Source organism: Carlito syrichta, unplaced genomic scaffold (assembly GCF_000164805.1).
Source record: "Carlito syrichta isolate Samal-C Ts95f unplaced genomic scaffold, Tarsius_syrichta-2.0.1 Scaffold302558, whole genome shotgun sequence".
In the NCBI taxonomy this organism is placed as follows: Eukaryota; Metazoa; Chordata; class Mammalia; order Primates; family Tarsiidae; genus Carlito; species Carlito syrichta.
In genome coordinates this window covers 183,441-203,498 of record NW_007246654.1, presented here as the reverse complement: position 1 = coordinate 203,498, position 20,058 = coordinate 183,441, and the positions used below count along the sequence as shown (strand labels likewise).

The window sequence follows — 20,058 nt, the reverse complement described above, 5'->3', positions numbered from 1 at the left end:
GGCATGATAGTGTGCGCCTGTAGTTCCAGCTACTCGGAAGGCTGAGGCAGAAGGACTGCCAGAGCCCAGCAGGTCGAGGCTGCGGTGGTCAGGAGCAGCCACTGCACTCTAGTCTGGGCGACAGAGTGAGACTCCAACTCAAAAATAAAAACAACAACAACAACAACAACAAAAACAATGCTGAGGCAGAAGGATCGCCAGAGCCCAGCAGGTCAATGCTGGGGTGGTGGTGAGTATGCCAGTGTGCTTCAGCCTGGGCGACAGAGTAAGACTTTCAACTCAAAATAAACAAGCCGGGCATGGTGGCTCATGCCTATAATCCCAGCACTTTGGGAGGCCGAGGTGAAAGGATCGCCTAAGCCCACAGGTTCAAGACCAGCCTAGGCAACTTGGTGAGACCTCATCTCTACAATAAATCAAAAAATTAGCCGGTGTGGAGGCACAACACCTATAGTCCCAGCTACTTGGAAGGCAGAGGCAGAAGGATAATCTGAGCCCAGCAGGTCGAGGATGCGGTGGCTGTGAGTATGCTACTGCCCTCTAGCCTGGGCGACAAAGTAAAACTCCGGATCAAAAAAAAAAAAAAAAAAAAGCTTACAAACAAGCAAACCACACATTGGGGTAGCCTTTTTCTTAGAGAAATTACTACTGGCTGTGGCTGGATACCAGGGAACCCCTCAAGAAACACAAAATATCCTACTGCTCTGCCAATTTCAAGCTAAAGCTCAACATGATTTGCTGAAGTAAAAGGAAATTTTCTCTAATCTTCATCACAACCTTGTCCTAAGCAGGTAACTCTTCTCCCTGTCACACAGGCTCATAGAGGTCATCCCACTACCCAACTGGCCGGTGGCAGAGCCAGAGCTGGGGTCGCCAATCTCTGATGCCAGAGCTTTTGCATTACACAGGGTCTCCCATTAAGACAGGTTTACTGAGGTCCAAGAACGAAAAGGTTTTAAAAAGCTTCCATGGCTTCCAGGACCAAGGAGTCATGACCAAGGTTCCAGGAGCATCCTGGTGTACAAGTCAAGGTTTGAGCAGCAAGCCCTAGGTGCCCACCACACCCTAAACATGTTCCTATCCCATCACAGGATTCCAGCGGCCCTGGCCCTCTGTTCACTTGCCTTCTCCCCAATCTGCTGGTCCTTGGAGAGGCTGGTGATCATCTTCACATCTTCATCAGTCAATTCCCCCATGGCGACCTTGTTGTCCTTCTTGGCTACATGGTTGGCCAGGATGACAGTGGCAAAGACGGGGAAGCCATTGGCAGTGTTGAGGGAGCCATCGTAGTTGTTGTGGTAGATTCCAGTCAGCTCCTGGGGAAAGGGAGAGGCCAAGTGGTCAGAAACCAAGGGCTACAAGTAGGACCTGAGGCCCACCTCCATGCTGCCTCCTTCAATTTCTCCTAGTCCAAGTTGTCCACACTACAGATGCCAAGGTGAATAACTCAGCAAAAAAACAAACAAAAAAAAAACCCTACTTCTAAACCTACTATTCCAGCGAGTCAACCCATTAGAAAGCGGGAAAGCTCTTTGTCCCAGAATAGATCTCTGCCCCTCAGCCCTGCTCCCATAAGCCTCCAAGCCCACCCAGACACAACTGCTTATGCCAATTCCCTCTGCTATCTGGCTTCTTCTCGCCCCACTCCCCCTGGCCACTTACTATCTCGTCTCCTGGCTTGCAGCTGTCCACCAGATCAGCAAGGAGAATGGCATCCTTGGAACGGGGTAGCCGGCCAGCTGCCACTTTGCCCGGACTCTCCTGAATTCGGATTCGCTGGTAGTTCTGATACACAGTCTGCATGGAAGAAACGGAAGGTCACAGGGGCCCTTCGCTGCATGGCAAAGACTTTGCACTCCTCAAAACACTGATTTACTACACCAGCTGACCTTGCCTTCCAAGAGGAGGGAGGATAGGCAATATTACTATTTCCATCTCCTGACTAAGAAATGAATAGCTGAAGACAGCAGTGAGAGAGCCCACAGTGACCCAGTACATAAGCGGATGGTCCCCACTCCTGTCACCATCCCTCTGGAATGCCTTTTAACTGCAACCTCGCAATGGGTATTAAGTCAAGTCATACATATAAAGCACCTAAACCCATGCCTGATCAATGGCAAGCTCCAACAGGTGTTGGCTCTCATCATCAAGTGACATGTGCCAGCACTGTGCTATGCAATTTAGTGTCCATTATTTCACTTACTGTCTAGAAGAGACAACACAGTACAGCAGCAAAAAGCACTTGCTCTAGATCAGAATGTCTGCATTCTGATCCTTTGGACCACTTCCAGGCTGGGTGACCTCAACCGTTTACTTCTGTAACACCCACTTCTTCATCAGCAGAATGGGATCAGTAATAGTACCTGCCTCACAAGGCATAAGTAAGACTAGATACATCACCCACCGCCTGACAAGTACTCCATATATTTTAGATGTCATTAATCCTCCACTGTCTTCGGTTGTCTAGGAGCAGAGCCTGAAACTATTCTCCTGCAAGAAACTCACGGAAGGGACCTGTGGAGGTAGAGCCTGTGAAGGACACTGGGCTAAACACAACTCCACTAGAGTCCAGTCCTGTAGCTGCCCCACCTGGGGCAAGGCAAACTTGGACCTGTCTTCCAGTCAGTCTTTGGCAGAAGCTCCTAGGGGTTTTCTGGCAAGGTGGCTCCAGCTGGGACAGTACTCAGAGGTGCAGAGTGGTGAGAAGAGAGCAGCCAACAACCACAGCACCAAGGCAGTCAAGAGACCTGGGCACCCACCACAGGGACTGTAATGGCCCCACTTTACAGACTATGAAGTTCAAATACAAAAGTACACGTGATGTGCCCAAGACTTTAAAGCCCAGAGGCTTCAGTAGAGTGTCCTGATATGGTACAGCAGTGCCTAAGGTGATCATCATGATCCAGAGGCCTCACCCAAAGGCCCACAGGAGCCAGGCAGACACCAGAAACAAGCTGAGAGGAAGTCCAGATGGGACTGCAGACACCCTGTGTTAGTGGAGGCCCTGGAGACTGGAAAGCATGTGTCTTGAAGGAGCAGCCAGGCAAGAAGTGGGCCCAGTTTGCCAGATCTCCTCATGTTTCAAGAGAAGCCATAAACTTGGACATTTATACAAAATCGCCTGACTTTTAAATATTGGCTCAAATTCTTGAAAACACCATGTGGGCCAAAAACCTGCTGTCCAGACAGATTGGTCCACCCCAGGGTGTGGCCAATACACAACTCTACCCTGCTCCCTGTAGCTGCCCATGCTGATCTTCTACACAGCCTAAGAAGTCCCCTGCATACTGGGGACCCCCTGAAACAGGAAGGACAGCCACAGCAGGCCTGATATCCTCTCACCTCTTCCATGTTGACTTCAAAGGGGCCAGCTGACTGGCACTCGGGACAGGAGCCAGGCTTCACTTCCTGGTTCTGGGACTGGCAGAAAGGCCCCAGGACAAAGCTGCACTTGTTGCAGTTGTACTTGACCATGCTGAGCTGGGGCAAGACACCTGTGCAGCTGGTTACCACGCCGCTGGTACGGATCAACTGGTTCAGGTGCAGCTGCCTATGGAGAGGGAGGATGTATCAGAGGCCTAGAGCTTGAATGCTTTGATCACGCCCTCTGGCGAGGTTGGGCTGCACATGACAGCATTCTAACACACCATCCCAGAAAACTGGGCCCAGCCCATACCCCAACGAGATCCCTCATGCTGCACTCCTATGCAACCAGAACTCACCTGGGATGAGAGCTCTTCCTGGCTATACCCCACCCCACCCACACTACTACTGCTCTCCAGAATGACAACGAACCACAAGGCACCAAAAACTTGACCCATCATCGTCACCTGCCCTCCACTCACCTCAGCGAGCGCAGCTCCTCTACCAGAGGCAGATGCGAGATGCGCACGTGGATGTGGCTGGTAATGCGGTCATACTTAGGGTACATGGCCAGCACCACTTCCAGGGCAGCCTCATCAAAGATCTGCAGGAGCTCCACGGGCGCCTCCGGCAGGAAGTAGGCCAAGACATGCTCCCTGGCTGCCAGGTCCTCATAGTTTACCACCAGACTCTCTCGGTTCTCTAGAGGTGGGCGTAGCGGGAAGAGAAACTAAGCATGGTGCCGGGCTGGGAGGTGACTGTCTCACAATGCTGCCTGCACGTGGGGGGAGGCCTACCCACCCAATTCCTTGATTCACGCCAGAAAGCGCAACTTCTAAGTCTACCACACTTCAGTTGTGATTTAAATAAGTGACATCCTGAGCCTCGACTCCCAATTCTGCAAAACAGGCATGTCATAAAGTGTACGAAGTTGCTGGGGGATTAAATGAAATAAAAAGAGTGGCTACAGGGTTACAAACTCAAAGGAACAGCAAAGAAACTTAGGAATAAGATGTGTCAAATACAAAATAAAAGGAGCGAAGGGGACAACAGGAGCCAAGATGTGCATGTTCTCCTTTTGATCTCAATTTCTGTGACAGAACTGTGTTGCTATTTTGTGACCAAAGTAGTAATCCAGATTTGTATGTAAAATCTCCCCATTTTCAAGCATATCGAAAACCACTTCTATAGTTCCAGCGTGGTCTCTGCACAGCCAGCAGAAGAGCCCGAGTATAGACTCTCAATACTTTGTGTTTCTCTGAAAGATGGACAACTCAGACTTCAGGTTCTAGCTCCTGTCTAGCTCTGTCAAGTCACTAAATATTCTGTGCTTCACAAAGTATATTCCACGTGCTGTGACAAGGAGCATATGAATGACCCTCATCTGTGTGAGGAATTAGCAAGATGGCTGTGGGAACTGAGAAGGGCTGAAGCAGAGGGGAACCCACACCTTTGCACATGTCACTGATGCGTTCCTTGAAGACATTGTGGCCGTGGCCATCCACGTGGGTACGCAGGAAGTTCTTGAAGCGGTGGTGGATCTCCAGCCGGGGCCCGGCCATGCTCACCCACTCACGTACAGAGTGGCCCTTGAGGTCCTCCAGGTTCTCGATGCTCTCAATCATCTCCTCGTCCTCCTCGCCATCCTCTGTGGCACGCTCCACCTGGCGGCGCTTGCGCGTAGGGCGTTCCTCATCTTCCTCATCGCTGTCTGAGAAGGGAAAGTACACCTGCCAGTGAAGTCTTTCCCACACCTTCCCCCTGCCTCTTGACACTCCTTCCCAGCCTCCAGGGGCTCTGGAAGCCAGGACTAGCCCCTCCAGCATGTAGATACCTAGACCTACCGTACAGAAGCCCACGGCGCATGCGGCCCAGGCCCCGGCCAGCCTCCCGGTCCCGCTGCCGCATGGCCCGCTCTGCTGCCTCCCTCTGACTGGCTGTTAGCTCCTCCACATCCTCGTCGTCCAGAGCCAGTCCCTCGGCCTCATAGGTATCCAGTTCCGGGATGGCACGGTAGTCCCTGGGAGTGCCCAAAATGGATATGGTTACCACCAAACAACAAACCCCATATGGGAAGTGACCCCGTCCCATAGGCTCAAGAACCCCAAGCTGGGCAGGCCTGGAGCCTCCAGGTTACAAACAGGGAAGGCTCAAGAGGGTCTCCAGTAGAGGAACAAAATGTGGTCTGTCCATGTAATGGATAACTCAGCCCTAAAAAGGTAAGAAATCAGGCACATGCTACCACAAGGATGAACCTTGAAGACATTATGCTGAGTGAAATAAGCCAGACACAAAAAGACAAAAATACTCCATGAGTCTACTCATATAAGGAGTCAAATGTATAGACAGAGAATAGAATGATGGTTGCTCAAGTACGGGGGAGACGGTGTTTAATGGGGATAGAGTCTCATTTCTGCAAGATAAAAAGATTTCCAGGGCTGAATGGTGGTGATGGTTGCACAACGGTGTAAATGTACTTAATGCCACAGAAATATATATACACTTAAAAATGGCTAAGATAGTAAATTTTATGTTTTGTGTAGTTTACCTCAATTACAAAAAAGGAGGATCACCTGGCAGCTTTTGAGCACTCAAGGACAAAAAAAAATTTAAGGAACGACAAAACATTCAGGGCTGGAGTTCTCCCCTTACCTTCTCCATCTCTGACCATGCCACCTTCAAATACCCTGGTATCTTGGGAAAGGTTTCTATACAGTCAGCCAAACCAGCCTCTCTGAAATGGTCACCCACTGTCTCAACCCTTTGAGCTACTCCAAGACCATCAAATATTCACTATTCTCATGATCATCCTTCAGATTTTTGAAGGGAAATAATGACTTAATAAGGTATTCACTTAGAGCAAAGTACTGTGCTTTCCTCCCTGCAATGCTGGGAAGTAGGTATCATTATTCCACATGAAAGAAGAAGGAACTGACAGTTGAGGGGGTGATGTGATTTTTGCCAGTAGGCTCTCCTCTCAGCAGAGCTAGGTGTCAAAATATGGTCCAACTCCAGATTATGAGCCCTTTCTGCGATACCATACTTTCTCCCTAAGATACTCCTCTTGAATTCTCCTTTTTTCAGGGTAAGTGGTGATTAGAGAAACTGCTGCTATTTTTCTATAGTAAATCCTGTCATGCTACACTCTCAGAACAAATAATTCCTTATTACTGATGCCACAAGCAGAATCCAGAGCCAGATAAAACATCTGGGATGATGCAGTTCAGAATCTTTCAATATTTTCAGGGAAAACGTGATCTGTCTGATTCGTCAAGGATTTCAAGTCACACAAAGTACCCTCGGTGAAATTCCAATGGTTCATACACAAAGACAAAATGCACTTCATCAAATTTCAAAACTTGTGTACCTCAAAACATTAAAAAATAAAAAATATAAGCCACAGATTGAGGAGAAAATAACTGAAAGTTACATATCTGATAGAGATCTTACAATCAAAAAAACCTCTTACAACTGATTAATAAAAAGTCAAGCAACCCAATTAAAAAGTGGGTAAAGGATCTGAACATATTTCTTCAAAGATACACAGATGGCCTTAAAAGATGCTAAACATCATTAGCCATCAGAGAAGAGCAAATCAAAAACACAATAAGATACCACTTCACACCCACTAGGATGGCTAGAATAAAAAAAGACAGACAAGTGTTGGAGACGATGTGCAGAAACTGAAACCTTCAAGCACTGTTGATGGGAATATAAAATGGTACCACTGTTTTGGAAAAGTCTGGCAGTTCCTCAAAAGACGAAACATATGGAAAAAAATATATGCCCCAACAACCTCACTCCTGGGCATATACTCAATAGATGTGAAAACTTAAGTCACATACAAATTTGTACATGAATTTGTTCATAGTAGCACTACTCATAATAGCCAAAAAGTGCAAAGAACCCAAATGTCCATCAACTGGTGAATGGTCTCTCCATACAATGGAACATCACTCAGCCATAAAAAGGAATGGACTACTGATACAGGTCACAACATGAATAAACCCTAAAAAGCACTCAAAGTGAAAAAAGCCCATCACCAGAGGGCATATATATGATTCCATTTATATGAAATGGCCAGAAATAGAAAACTGTGGAGACAGAAAGTAGAGTTACAGTTGCCTACAGGTGGGGTAAGAAGTGGGTGGGATGAACCAGGCAGGAGGGAGGGATCTCAGTAGGATGATGGAAATGCTCTAACAGTGGACTACGGCGAGGGTCGTACAACTCAGGAAACTGGCATTGAATTTGCACTGATTTGTATTCTTACAGGGGATAAAATTTATAATACATAGATTACAGCTCAATAAAGTTGTTTTTTTTTTCCTTTTTTTCTTTTTTTTTTGAGTTGGAGTCTCACTCTGTCACCCAGACTGGAGTGCAGTGGCCGCTCCCGGCCACCGCAGCCTCGACCTGCTGGGCTCCGGCGATCCTTCCGCCTCAGCCGTTCAAGGAGCTGGAATTACAGGCATGCACTACCACGCCCGGCTGATTTTTTGATTTATTGTAGAGATGAGGTCTCGCTGCCCAGGCGGGTCTCGAACCCGCGGGCTCAGGCAATTCACTCACCTCAGCCTCCCAAAGGCGCGGGATTACAGGCTGAGCCACCGAGCCCGGCAAAGTTGTTTTTTAAAAAAACCACAAGGCAAGGTATGGTGGCTAAAGCTTGTAATCCCAGCACTTTGGGAGACCAAGGTGAGAGGATTGCCTGAGCCCATGGGTTCAAGACCAGCCTGGGCAACTTGGCAAGCTCTGATCTCTACAATAAATCAAGAAAAATTAACCAGGCATGATGGCGCATTCCAGTAGTTCCAGTTACTTGGAAGACCAAGGCGGAAGGATCACCTGAACCTAGTAGGTCAAGGCTGTGGTGGCCATGAGCGTGCTACTGCTCTCCAGCCTAGGCCACAGAGTGAGATTTTGCCTCAAAATAAATAAATAAATAAATAAATAAATAAATAAAACCACAGAAACAAAATCTCACCAGGCCCAGTCAGCCCTCAGTTACCTGTATTCAGAGGCCCCCCGCCAAAGGCCTCTCACTCACTGAAGGAAAAGAGAAGCAAAGAGAAGAGTCAAGATAGAGAGGGGACATAGAAAGGCAGGGGCATCCTGCCTGAACAACTCTACGGGCAGAATAGGGAGGCTGTTTGGGCCTCGTGCTCTGATCCCAAGTCTAGTTCGTATTTATCCAATGACTCCTCATTCCCTCCAGTCTGGCACGTCTCATCTGGGGTGGCAATGGCTACAGCAAAGATCCATATGGTCCAGAGAGACCTTGAAAGGCCCTCCGATAGCCCATGGATGGCGGGATGGCCTGTACCCTTCATAAACACTACACTTGGGAAGGCACAAAGTAGAATCTCCACAAGGCTCCTGGACAGTCACATGATTCTGCTTCTCAAATATCTACCAAATGCTAGTTGTAAATGCAGGGTAAGGCAAGGAGCAGAAATCTTACCTAGTTCACTCACAGAGATTATTCACTATACTTAGCATTAAACCTCATTCGTTGTTACTACATTTATTAATAAATAAGGACATTTCTAATACAGGGTCTGGAACAGATTAGGTACCATAAATGTTTGCTGATTAAACTTAAGGCTTGATTAATCAGACCCTGCCTCCATGCACCGTTCTTTTGAAAAACTGAAGAGAAACACTCAGGCAGCCTGTTTCCTGCCTTTCTGAGTTGGCACCTCCTGTCGTCCTCCAGATCAGAGATCCCTTGCATCTCCTGGGATGCTTATTTCATGGAGTTGGGGCTTACCCAGGCCTTAGGATCTAGTCTTTCTGAATTAGATACACCATACATCCTGGCTCTCCCAGACCCGGGACCAAGCCGTGCTCAATGGCAAAAATACCATCAGATTCATCTGCTTTTCCAGCAGCCAAAGCAGGCCACCACTCACAGAACAGGCTCTCTGCAAAACTATCTGCTGAATTCAGGGCCTTGAATGAAAATACCTCTCCATGCCATCGCCAATAAGCTCCTCTCCATCCTCCTCATCCTCCAGGGGTCCCTCTGTGCCCAGCAGCCCCTCAGACTCATCCTCAAAGGGTGGAAGGTCACGGCCAGGGCTAGAGGTCAGGGCATCGGTGCGCCGGGAGCTACGGCCAGGGCTGGAAGTGAGAGGATCATTGCTTCGCCGACGCTGGGCTGGGCTGGATGCCGTGGTAAAGGATTCAGAAGATTCCTGCAAGAGAAGCTGCTATTGTCAAATATCATGACGAGGGTGGGGGCTGGCTTAGCTTCCTTTTTATCACAAGGTGGCTTTCCCTCCTATCTCCCTCTCCACCAGTGACTCTGTCCTCCAACTCACCAAACCCTTTGCAGCCTCAAGATCTTTGCACTTGCTGTGCTGTTCCCCCTGCCTGTAATGTTCTCTGCTAAGCTCTCTGAGGCAATAGCATAGGAGCCAGCTCAAACATCATCTTCTCAAACACTCTGGGTCACTCACACCACCCTGTGTTTTCTCCATGAAAGAAATCACAAAGGTTATGTCGCTTTCTTTTCTTTTCATCGGGGGTATCACTCTTGCCCAGGCAGAAGTGCATAGGTATTCACATTGAACTGCTGGCCTAAAGTGATCCTCCTGGCTCCCAAGTAGCTGGGATTACAGGTGCGCACAAGCACTATCGGCTGATTTTTTTAATCTTTTATAGAAGCCAGGTATCTATGTTGGGTAGACTGGTCTTGAACTCCTGGGCTCAAACAATCCTTTTGCCTCGCCCTCCCAAAGTGCAGGGCTTCCACTGCGCCCGGCTCATTTGTTTATTTACTTGCTTATGGTTTTTTCTCCCCTTAAGCCTGCCTTAGACCCATTTAAGCACACACAATGTGCCAGGCACTGTAATAGAAAATAAGGTGTAAGACCCACCAAGACATAAGCGGTCCAGAACTCTAACTGGTGGAGGAAACGGACGGCCAACACACAAAGGAGCAAGAAACTCTTGCGATAAGGCGTGCAGTGAGATGAGGGACCTTATTTATCTTGTGTTCGCCCACCGCCAGGCATACAGTTGACGTCCAATAAGCATGTGCGGAACGAATAAACGAAGGGGGCCAAGCGGGCTGGGCTCGCTAAGGGGGAGGGGAGTCGCCAGGTGGGTTCAAGCCCTGCGAGCCCCGCTGGCCTTGCAGGCATCGTAAGAGCGGAGTGGAGGCGAGAAACCAACTACACACCGAGCCCAGGGGCCCAGCCTCACCCGCAGTTCCGACCCCGGACGCGGCGGGCGCAGAGCGAGAGAGGGGTCACAGCTAGAGAAGCGCGCAGCCTCCGCACCCCCAGACCCCGGCACTCGCAACACCCCGCCGGACCCGCTGGGGCGGACTAGCAGGCCGCGGGGACCCCCGCGCTCCGCGAACCCGCACGCTCACCGCCATCGCAGCGCAGCTCTCTCCGCCACTCCAGAGACAACCAGGTTTCGCGCGAAAAGTGGCCCACGTGACCCGCCCAAGCCCGGGCAGCGCCCAAAGGAACACGACGTCATGACGTAGTGTTCATTTGCGTGAAGCGAGAATACCGGGGGCGGGCCAGAGACTCCTGCCCGCCCACGCCCCCGATGCGCCGGCCCTGAGCTGCGTAGCGCAGTGCGCATGCGCCTGTCGTTGGGGCGCGGAAGCTGAACCGCGAACTGCCGCTGGGGGCGGTGAGGAGCGACCTAACATGCTGGCTGCGTGACCTCGGCCATCGTGTAGACTAGGCAACTGCGGCTCAGAGCCTTGTTTCCTGAGGCCTCCTTACTGTCTTATGAACCGAACGGTTCAACTTCTCCAAAAACTCTCATGCTCAATACTGCAAGCACCGAAACAGCTCCGAGATTTTGTAGATCCCACCTGATGTTCTAGTGGGAGTTATCCTCAGCTGGAGGAACAGAGACGCAGGGAGGATGTTCCAGACAGAAAGAACGTCATGTGCAAAGCAGTAGAGTGCATGGCACTGGGGGGATGTGCAGACCATTTTGCAGTTCGGCTAACATCCCGTGGTGCCCAAGGAGGGATAAGACTTGAGCATACAGAGAGAACCCAGGTCACAAAAGATCTGAAAGTTTTTCTAGGGAGTTTGAGTTTTATTCAGAGAGCAATGGAAGGCTATGGAAACGTTTTGAGCAGGGTGAGGTGTGGACCAGTATGGATTTTAGAATCCCTCCGGCTGCCACCCTGAGTGGGGGTGCATTGAACTATGTTGGAAGCAGCAAATTAGAAGGGTGCTTTTCCAGCTACAGGCAGCTCCTCTAGGGTGCATGTTTTAGTGATCAGGGGCAGGTCTGACTCTCAGCCCTCTTAGCCAGGCACTGTGTGCAGTGAACAGGTGTTAGGTCTCAGTGGAACCTCCAAAAATGTTAGGGGAGACTCCCAGTGGAGCCTCCAGAATGTTAGGTCAGGCCTACTGAGGGTGTAAGTGTCTGGTGTACAATCCGATGCTACATGAAAGATGCAAAGAATTGCACAGAAGTTAGATTAGAAAATATAGTTTATTTAAAAGTAAGTTGGAGAGAGAGAGAAAGAGGGGATTCACCTCCCCAAGGGAGGGGAGGGGGCCAAAGCCAGGAAGCATGGCAACAGCCACAGCTCAAAGAGCACAAGGCCACACCAGAGTCTAGGAAGGCAATGGCCAAATTGCTGCTCACGGTTGAGGCCTTTTAACCTTTCTCTTTGATGGGGGAAGGTCATTAAGGTGATTGGGTGGTGGCCTGCTTCACGTCATCACAAGGGGCAGGTAAGCGCAGGTACTGAAGTCAGGTGACGGACAGCAGGCAGATGGGTGGGTCAGTCACGTGATTGCTGCCTTGGTGGTGGGCTAGATGGGAGACAAGGGGAGGGGTTTTTCCTGCAAAAGACTTTTCAGACGTTTTTAATCCACAATCTTCTTTAGCTAAGAGGTGATCTTATTATCATTTCTATGACTTCAGCCAGCCAAAGGGTGAGCTTTGATCTTCAGCCTTGACAAGGAACCTGAAAGTTTATTAGAGATTATTATGCTAAACCATGAATTGAAAGGTTGGTCTGTCCTGGTCTTGCATCTGATGGAGATTTGCCAGCTTGGCCTGTAGTGAAATGTGATTTTTAAAATGTCTGAACCCCTCTTAAAACCTGCCTATTGGAAATTTATCTATGTATAACCTGTGCTAGATTCAAAGCGTGTCAGGGGTAAAGTCTAAGCAAAAATGGTTATGCTGAGGCAAAAGGACTACGCTAAACTAAGTTTATTGTAGATTTTTATAGGCAATCTACAGCTGCATCTCTGGACATGACCCAGGGTAGGGGCAGGAGAGATAGGGAGAACTGAAAATATCCCAGAAGATATTTAGTGGGTGGGGTCTATTGGCCTTAGTGATTCAGGACAGCAAAAGAGAGGGATCCGGGATGGCATCAGGATTCTGGCTTGGCTAAGTAGTTGTTAACTGAAATGGGAGTGCACTGGAAGACCAATAAATTACGGGAGAAAGGGGATGAGTTTGTATCTGGCTGTGTTGAATGTGAGCCCTGAGTGGCAATATCCAGAAAGCTGCTGGATATTTATGTCTGGGACTGGTGAGGGCGTCTGGGCTGCAGCTGTAGATTGTCTTGGAAATGGTTGGGTAATCCAGAGAGTGAGTACAGGGAGAAGAAGAGAAGGTCGAGCCTGGGACCCAGGAAACTCCAACAATTAAGAGACGCTAACAAAGGATCCTGGGATCAGCTAAGGGAAAAGCTGGGGAAGAGATGATGGATGGACTTGTATTCGTCATCTACTGCCACATAACAAATTATCATGGAATTTAGCAGCTTAAAACAGTAAGCACACATTATCTCAGTGTCTGTGGGTCTGGGCATGGTGTAGCTGGGCGCCTCTTCACAAGGCTGCAGTCAAGGTGTTGGCCAGGGCTGCTGTGTCATCTGAAGGCTCGTATTGGGGAGGATCTCGTCCAAGTTTTCTCATGTGACAAGATTCAGTTCCTCATAAACTGTTGGACTGAGGACCCAGTTTCCTATTGGTCATCGAGTGGGGGCCTCTCCAAGAGCAGCTCATAGTGTGGCAACTGGCTGCTCTCAGAGCAAATGAACAAGAGGATAAGAGAGGTCATACAAGACAGAAGGCCTGTCCTGGGAGTGGCATCCCATCACTTTTACCATTGACAGGACGTACCTATAGAAACCTAGAATAAACTTTGTCCAGTGTGGTCTTTTTGCCTCGGCATAGCCATTTTTGCTTAGACTTTTACCCCTGACATGCTTTGACATAGCACATGTTAGACATAGATAAATTTCCAATAGGCAGGTTTTAGGAAGCATTCAGACATCCTAACTGCAGACTAAGTGGCAGCCTACCCCACACCCTCAGCAAATCTCCATCAGAGGCAAGACAGGGACAGAGCCATAGAAATTATAATAGACCACCTTTTGGTCAAGGAGTTGTTTTGTTTTGTTTTGTTTTAGTTGGATTCTCACTCTGCCCAGGCTGGAGTGCAGTAGCACACTCACGGCCACCACAGCCTCAACCAGTAGGACTCAGGTAATCCTTCTGCCTCAGCCTTCCAAGGAACTGGAACTACAGTCAGGCACCACTATGCCCGGCTGATATTTTTTTTATTTATTGTAGAGATACGGTCTTGCCAAGTTGCCCAGGCTGGTCTCAAACTCCTGGGCTCAGGCAATCCTCTTGCCTCAGCCTCCCAAAGTGTTGGGACTACAGGTTTGAGCCACCGTACCTGACCATTCTGTGCAATTCTTTGCATCTTTCTTTTTTTTTTTTTGAGTTGGAGTCTCACTCTGTCACCCAGACTGGAGTGCAGTGGCCGCTCCCGGCCCCCGCAGCCTCGACCTGCTGGGCTCCGGCGATCCTTCCCCCTCAGCCTTCCGAGTAGCCGGAACTAGAGGCGCGCACTACCATGCCCGGCTAATTTTTTGATTCATTGTAGAGATGAGGTCTCGCCAAGTTGCCCAGGTGGGTCTCGAACCCGCAGGCTCAGGCAATCCACTCACCACGGCCTCCCAAAGTTCTGAGATTACAGGCTGAGCCACCAAGCCCGGCTAATTCTTTGCATCTTTCATGCGGCATTCGCTCACACAACAGACACACCCACACCCCCAATGGGCCTGACCTAACATTCTGGAGTACCCGCTGGGAGTGTGACCCTAGCAACCAAACTCTGTTTGTGGAAGTGAGTATAAGGTTCAGCCTACACCCCAGATGAGAAGACTGTACGAGGGCATGAATATCGGGAACTGGGGATCATGGGGGTCATCTTAGAGGCCACGTTCCACAGGGATCAAGATGTTAGATGGGGTCACTAGATCAAAAACTGCCCAGTAGTCAAATGTGGTAAAGAGGAAAAGCCGTTGGTGGCCTTGGCAGTAGCAAGTCTGTACCTGCCAATGTGTCAGTATCTGTGTATTGATGAGTATGGTGCACAAGAATGAGAAGGGTAAATGTGGACAACTAGTTGTAGGCTGGAGTGCTTTTTATGGGTCAGAGCAGCATCCCCTTGTATAGAATGGGCTGTGAGAGATGGGGCAGACACTAGAGTGGGGTGTAGCTTTTTTTGAGATGAGAGGTACTTGAGCATGTTTAAACGCTGACAGCGCGGGAGGGTGGGGGAGATGGAAAGGTGGAAGGGAGAGAAAAGGCAGTCTCTCTTACAGCCCCATGCATCTTGCCTTCTGGTATTTCACAGCCTTGTGTGATCTCCTCCTAGGCTTTACCAGGGCTGGTCTGAAGTGGTTGGAGGTTGCTTTGAGGATTAAGTGATAAAAAGATTGCAGTTTTGCTCACTCAGACCACTCATGCTAAGGGAACCCAGCTACCATGTCCTGAGGACACTGAGACAGCCTTGGGGTTTGTTCTCACATCAGTAGACATCCCACTCTGGGGCAGCTACCTTAGGACATTGTCTAGGGCAACTGTCCTCCCTCCTCTGGATCCACCATCTTTAGCCTGTGGCTTTCATCCTCAAGGCCTCCACATGGCCACTCCACCTCCAGATATTGCATCTGACCCATACATTGGGCTGGCTCACCTGTGATCAAGCTCAGCCTTTTTCCTCCAGGAAGGACCACCCCACTGGCATAGGTGTGAAATGAGGAAGGAACCCTAGTGCAATGGTGGCAGGTGACGTGGATCTACAATGATTTTCTGACAGTCTCACAATGGATTGCTGGTGGGCCACCTGAATTTACACCACTTACTGGGGGACGGAGTGGGGCTGAGTGCTACAAGCTACAAATGGAGACTGTGGCTGTGTTCGCAGTTTTGGCCGAAAGAACCCAGTTCATGATGGACAGCTCTGGCCTCATGGTCACTTGAAGTCCCCTGGTCATTTCCACCATGATCCAGCAGTCTGGTGAAACTGCATTATGAATGGTGCGTAAATCTCTGCTGTAGATGGCCTGCTTATTCCCCAGAGCCCTGGGGGTCTACATCGTGGTTTTCCCACCAAGGCATGCCCTAAACTACATAGCATCTTTTCTTACCATGTATGCCTCTGGTATGGGGTCTGTGGGTCCTATGGCCTTAGGGACAGCCCTTTCCTGCTGTGAGTCTCACTCAAATCTGGAAGCCTTTCTGTCATCCAGAGATATGTGAATCAGAGCAGCATTTCCAGGCATGGAATTATGCGCTTTCAGATCCTGCAGACGCCTTCACTTCCTGTAATGGGACGAGTAAGATATAACGATATGTCCTTTACTCTGGAGAGGATGTTCTGATATACCCCAGACCACTAACCCCCTACAGACTCCATGGGTGTGGCAAGCCCCTAATTCTTCATAGGGTTTATCTTTGACCCTCTGGAGCACGTATGTCTCAACAAGGGCTCCATTTGCTTGTCACCTCTTGCTCATCTAGCCTGATGAGGAGGTTGTCAATGATATGGTGAACTGGTGCAATGTTCTGCCACATGTCCAGTTGACCCAGTCCCCTTCAGACTCTATGTTGACAAAGGATGGGAGAGACCATTGACCTGGGCAAAACCATATGAGTGTACACTGTTGTCCCTCTCTGTGAATGCAAATGGTTTCTCATAGGAATGAAAAAGAAGGGTGGTCTGATGGCAACACACTGAGAACCTGAAGCCATGTTGATCTGTGCTAGCAATGACACATGCACAGCACCTGCAATCGAGGCTACTATGTTTGGCTGAGTTTGCAGTAGTCCACTACCATTCTCTGTATTTTTTTTTTCTGAGTTGGAGTCGTACTCTATCACCCAGGATGGAGTGCAGTGGTATGCTCATGGTCGCTGCAGCCTCGACCTGCCGGGTTCCAGCGATCCTTCCCCCTCAGCCTTCCAAGTAGCTGGAACCATAGGCATGCGCCACCACACCCGACTAATTTTTTTGTATTTATTGTAGAGACGAGATCCAGCCAAATTGCCTGGGCTGGTCTTGAACCCCTGAGCTCAGACAATCCTCTTGCCTCAGCCTCCCAAAGTGCTGGGATTACAGGCGTAAGCCATCATGCCGGGCTTGTCTTTATTTTTTTTAAAGTCCAGACTGATTAATTAAATAGGCATATGGTGGGGAATAAACCCACCACCCTATGCTTTTGGTCTTCAAAGGTAGTACCAATCTCTGCCATTTTCTCTGGCATATGCTACTGGCTTTTTTTTTTTTTTTTTTTGAGTTGGAGTCTCACTCTGTCACCCAGGCTGAAGTGCAGTGGCATGCTGGCCACGGCCACCGCAGCCTCAACCAGCTGGACTCAGGTGATCCTTCCGCCTCAGCCTTCCAGGTAGTTGGAACCACAGGCATGCGCCACCACACCCGGCTATTTATTTATTTATTGTAGAGATGAGTTGCTCAGGCTGATCTTGAACCCCTGAGCTCAAGCAATCCTCTCGCCTCTGCCTCCCAAAGTGCTGGGATTACAGACTTGAGCCACCATGCTCTGCCTTTTTTATTTTTATTTTTGAGTCTTACTTTGTTACCCAAGCTGGAGTGCAGTGGCATAAGGATCACGGCTCTCTGTAGTCTCGAACTCTTGGGCTCAAGCAATTCTTCTACCTCAGCCTCCTGAGTCACTGGGACTAGAGGTGTGTGTCACCACATCTGGCTAATTTTTTTGTGTGTGTATAGAGGCAAGGTCTCACTATGTTGCTCAGGCTGAAGTTCTGGGATAACAGGCATGAGCTGTTGTTCCTGGCCTGAAACTGTTTTTTATTTGCTCTCTTGACTGGAGTGGGTGGTGGTGGTGGTGCTTCAAGGGCTTTCACTTGACTTTCACCAATATAACTTGCCCCATAGACCAAGGTACCAACACAGACATTTTGCCAATTACTCAGTATATCTATCCCAGTGATATGTTTAGCTTTCCTGGTTGTTACTTTGACCTCCAGGATTGTATGATAATTGCACCCACTTTGCTTCTGTAGCTAAGCACTAGCATCCGACTTCTGTGATTTGGGGATTGCTATCATTCCCCATCACTATCAGGGAGCCCAGTTCTGCAGCAGCACCTCCTACTGTCAGCCGTGGCCTAGAGAGGATGGCTACCAGTGAGCCTACTAAAGGGTGAGGAACAGAACCTGAGAGTCAAATCTTTATTTATTAAGCTACTACTCACCGCATTCCACAGATGCCATGCTCTTTCCTGTGTGTAGCAGATGTTGCCGTGAATTAACCACTGCCTCTACTCTCCAAGGAAGACAGTGAAATACAAACCCTGCTATTCCACAAATACAATACAGTCCCACAGAAAACCCACATGGACTCTAAAACTGAAGAGTACAGAATGCAGAATTGTGTACTATGATAGTAATAGAACCCTCTCCCCACCCTCCCACAGCCGGTAGTCTCAGAAAGCATAATAAGATAGAGGGTAGTCATTAGACCTGGTCACACATGTCCCATGACTCCTTCTCCCTGGCACATGGTAGGGTGGTAGTTTCCTGCCCCCTGGAGACTGGAAGCCATCACCAGTTGAATATGAGCAGGAGTGATGTGTACAACATCCTGGCAGGAACTCGAGGAGCTGCTGATGATCCCCCACAGCCCATGTGGCTGTGGATATTAGTGACCCTGAAGGCAGGCATCACCTAGCCTGTCAGGCGAGCAGAGAAACTGAAATGTAGACTGCACATCTGACCACGGGCCAGGCTGGGAAAGTTTCAGGTAAAGTCCCGAATGATTGCAAGATGATTTGTTCCCAACTTCCCCATGTTTTAGAACAGGACCTCAGAGAAGAACAGGGCCCAGTCTCATTCCAGGCCAACTGTGCCATCACAGGGTAGGTTTCTTGGGGGTGACTGTAGTAACTGGGTGCCTACAATTTGCGCCAGGCACTGAGTCAGCCTCCGGATGCTATAGGTAACTCACACACATGGCTCTGTCCTCATGACATTGGAATTCTAGTTGAGGGAGACTGACGACTGATGAAGAAGCAAGTAAATGAATACAGTTTGGTGAGAGAGTTAAGGTGCTCAGAAACCAGCGTGGCTTGAGCATGGAGATGGCAGAGCACGTAGGTAGGAGAAGAGGCAGGCAGGGCCAGAGCTTGCAGAGCAACTGTTAAGAGTGCAGTGGACACAGCATAGATGCCAGGGGGGTAAGGACAGGGGCATCGGGGAAGACCTTCCAGGGGAAGTGACTTGAAGAGCTGAAGTCAGAGATGGGCAGAGAGGCAGTTCAAACCCTAGCGTCCTGGCTTTGTCATTTCCTAGCTTGGTTATTTGAGCTCTCTGAGCCTCAATTCCCTCCCCTGTCAGATGTGACTAATAATAACCACCCTGCGGGGTAAAGATTAGTGCCCGAACCCCTGACAGTGGCCAGTAAGTGGCAGTGAGCTTCGATGGTGCACGTCCAGGTAGCGCGGCACGCTGGTGCCACCGCGGCGGTCGGAAGGCGGGGCTCTCCCCACCCTACCCTCCTCACCCGGGTAACCAGAGGTCACCACCGAGGGGCGCCCAAGGCGGTTGCACGCGAGGAGGCTCCGCCCCCGACGGCCCAGTCGCAGCTGTAGTCCGGGAGGTGGAGCGCAGACCGCAGCCATCTGGGCTGTTGACAGTTACTGACAGCTGGGACGCGCGGAAGGCAAGAGGTGGCGCGTCCTTAGCTTTCGAGTCTGCGGCCCTGGCCCACTTTCCGGTGGAGAATCGCAGCTGCTTCCCTTCCTTGTGGAGGCTTCCAGTCCCCGCAGCCCCTTCGTGCGGTGGCTTTAAGAATTCAGCAGGCCGTCCCGCCTCTCGGGAATCTGATTGGTCTCTTCCACTTTTTTTTTTTTCCCTTCAGTGGTGCTTCATTTCTACAGGCTACTGGAGCTGAGGGGCGGGTCTGAGTGCTAAAAATAGGGACTGTGGCTGTTTTCACAGTTTTGGCCAGACGAAAAGGACAGGTCTGTCTTCCGGATCGCCGCTGCCGGGAAGGGCTGCATGGTGTCCCAGAGGCCGGCGGGCCCGGCGAGCGGACCGCGTCTCGCCTTTCCTGCCTGCTCCCCATTTCGCGGAGGCGGCCGCTCGCGGCTCTTGTGCGACGCTCCCCGGCCGCCTCTTCTGGCCACGCAAGCCGGAGTCCCTTGGCCTGTGCGCGGTCCGCGCACCCATTGACTCCTGATGGGCGGCCAGGGCGGCCGGATCTAAGCGTGGCCGGGGACTCCCGGTAAGGAAGGGACCCTCTCCCCGTTTCCCCCCACAGCCACACCCCCCGCTGCCCTGCTCCCATGTCCAGAACAGGGACCGCCTGTCTCCCTCCTTTCCCCCTGAGGGACCCCGTCCC

General features: G+C 50.0%; 1 protein-coding gene across 2 annotated transcripts in view; it reads right to left on the bottom strand.

Moving 5' to 3' along the window:
- Positions 1–10,860, bottom strand: part of MCM2 (minichromosome maintenance complex component 2) — a 26,801-nt gene extending 15,941 nt beyond the window's left edge. The window contains exons 1-8 of one of the 2 annotated variants that reach the window (XM_008056851.2): positions 10,748–10,860; positions 9,334–9,563; positions 5,208–5,383; positions 4,814–5,093; positions 3,846–4,065; positions 3,343–3,550; positions 1,663–1,797; positions 1,125–1,316 (exon numbers count right to left, since the gene is read on the bottom strand). In XM_008056851.2, coding sequence (XP_008055042.1) covers positions 1,125–1,316; positions 1,663–1,797; positions 3,343–3,550; positions 3,846–4,065; positions 4,814–4,988 — 930 coding nt within the window. In that variant the 5' untranslated portion in view covers positions 4,989–5,093; positions 5,208–5,383; positions 9,334–9,563; positions 10,748–10,860. The remainder of the gene's footprint in view (positions 1–1,124; positions 1,317–1,662; positions 1,798–3,342; positions 3,551–3,845; positions 4,066–4,813; positions 5,094–5,207; positions 5,384–9,333; positions 9,564–10,747) is intronic. The other variant, XM_008056850.1, reaches the window with a different exon arrangement.
- Between the last annotated feature and the right edge of the window lie 9,198 nt (positions 10,861–20,058).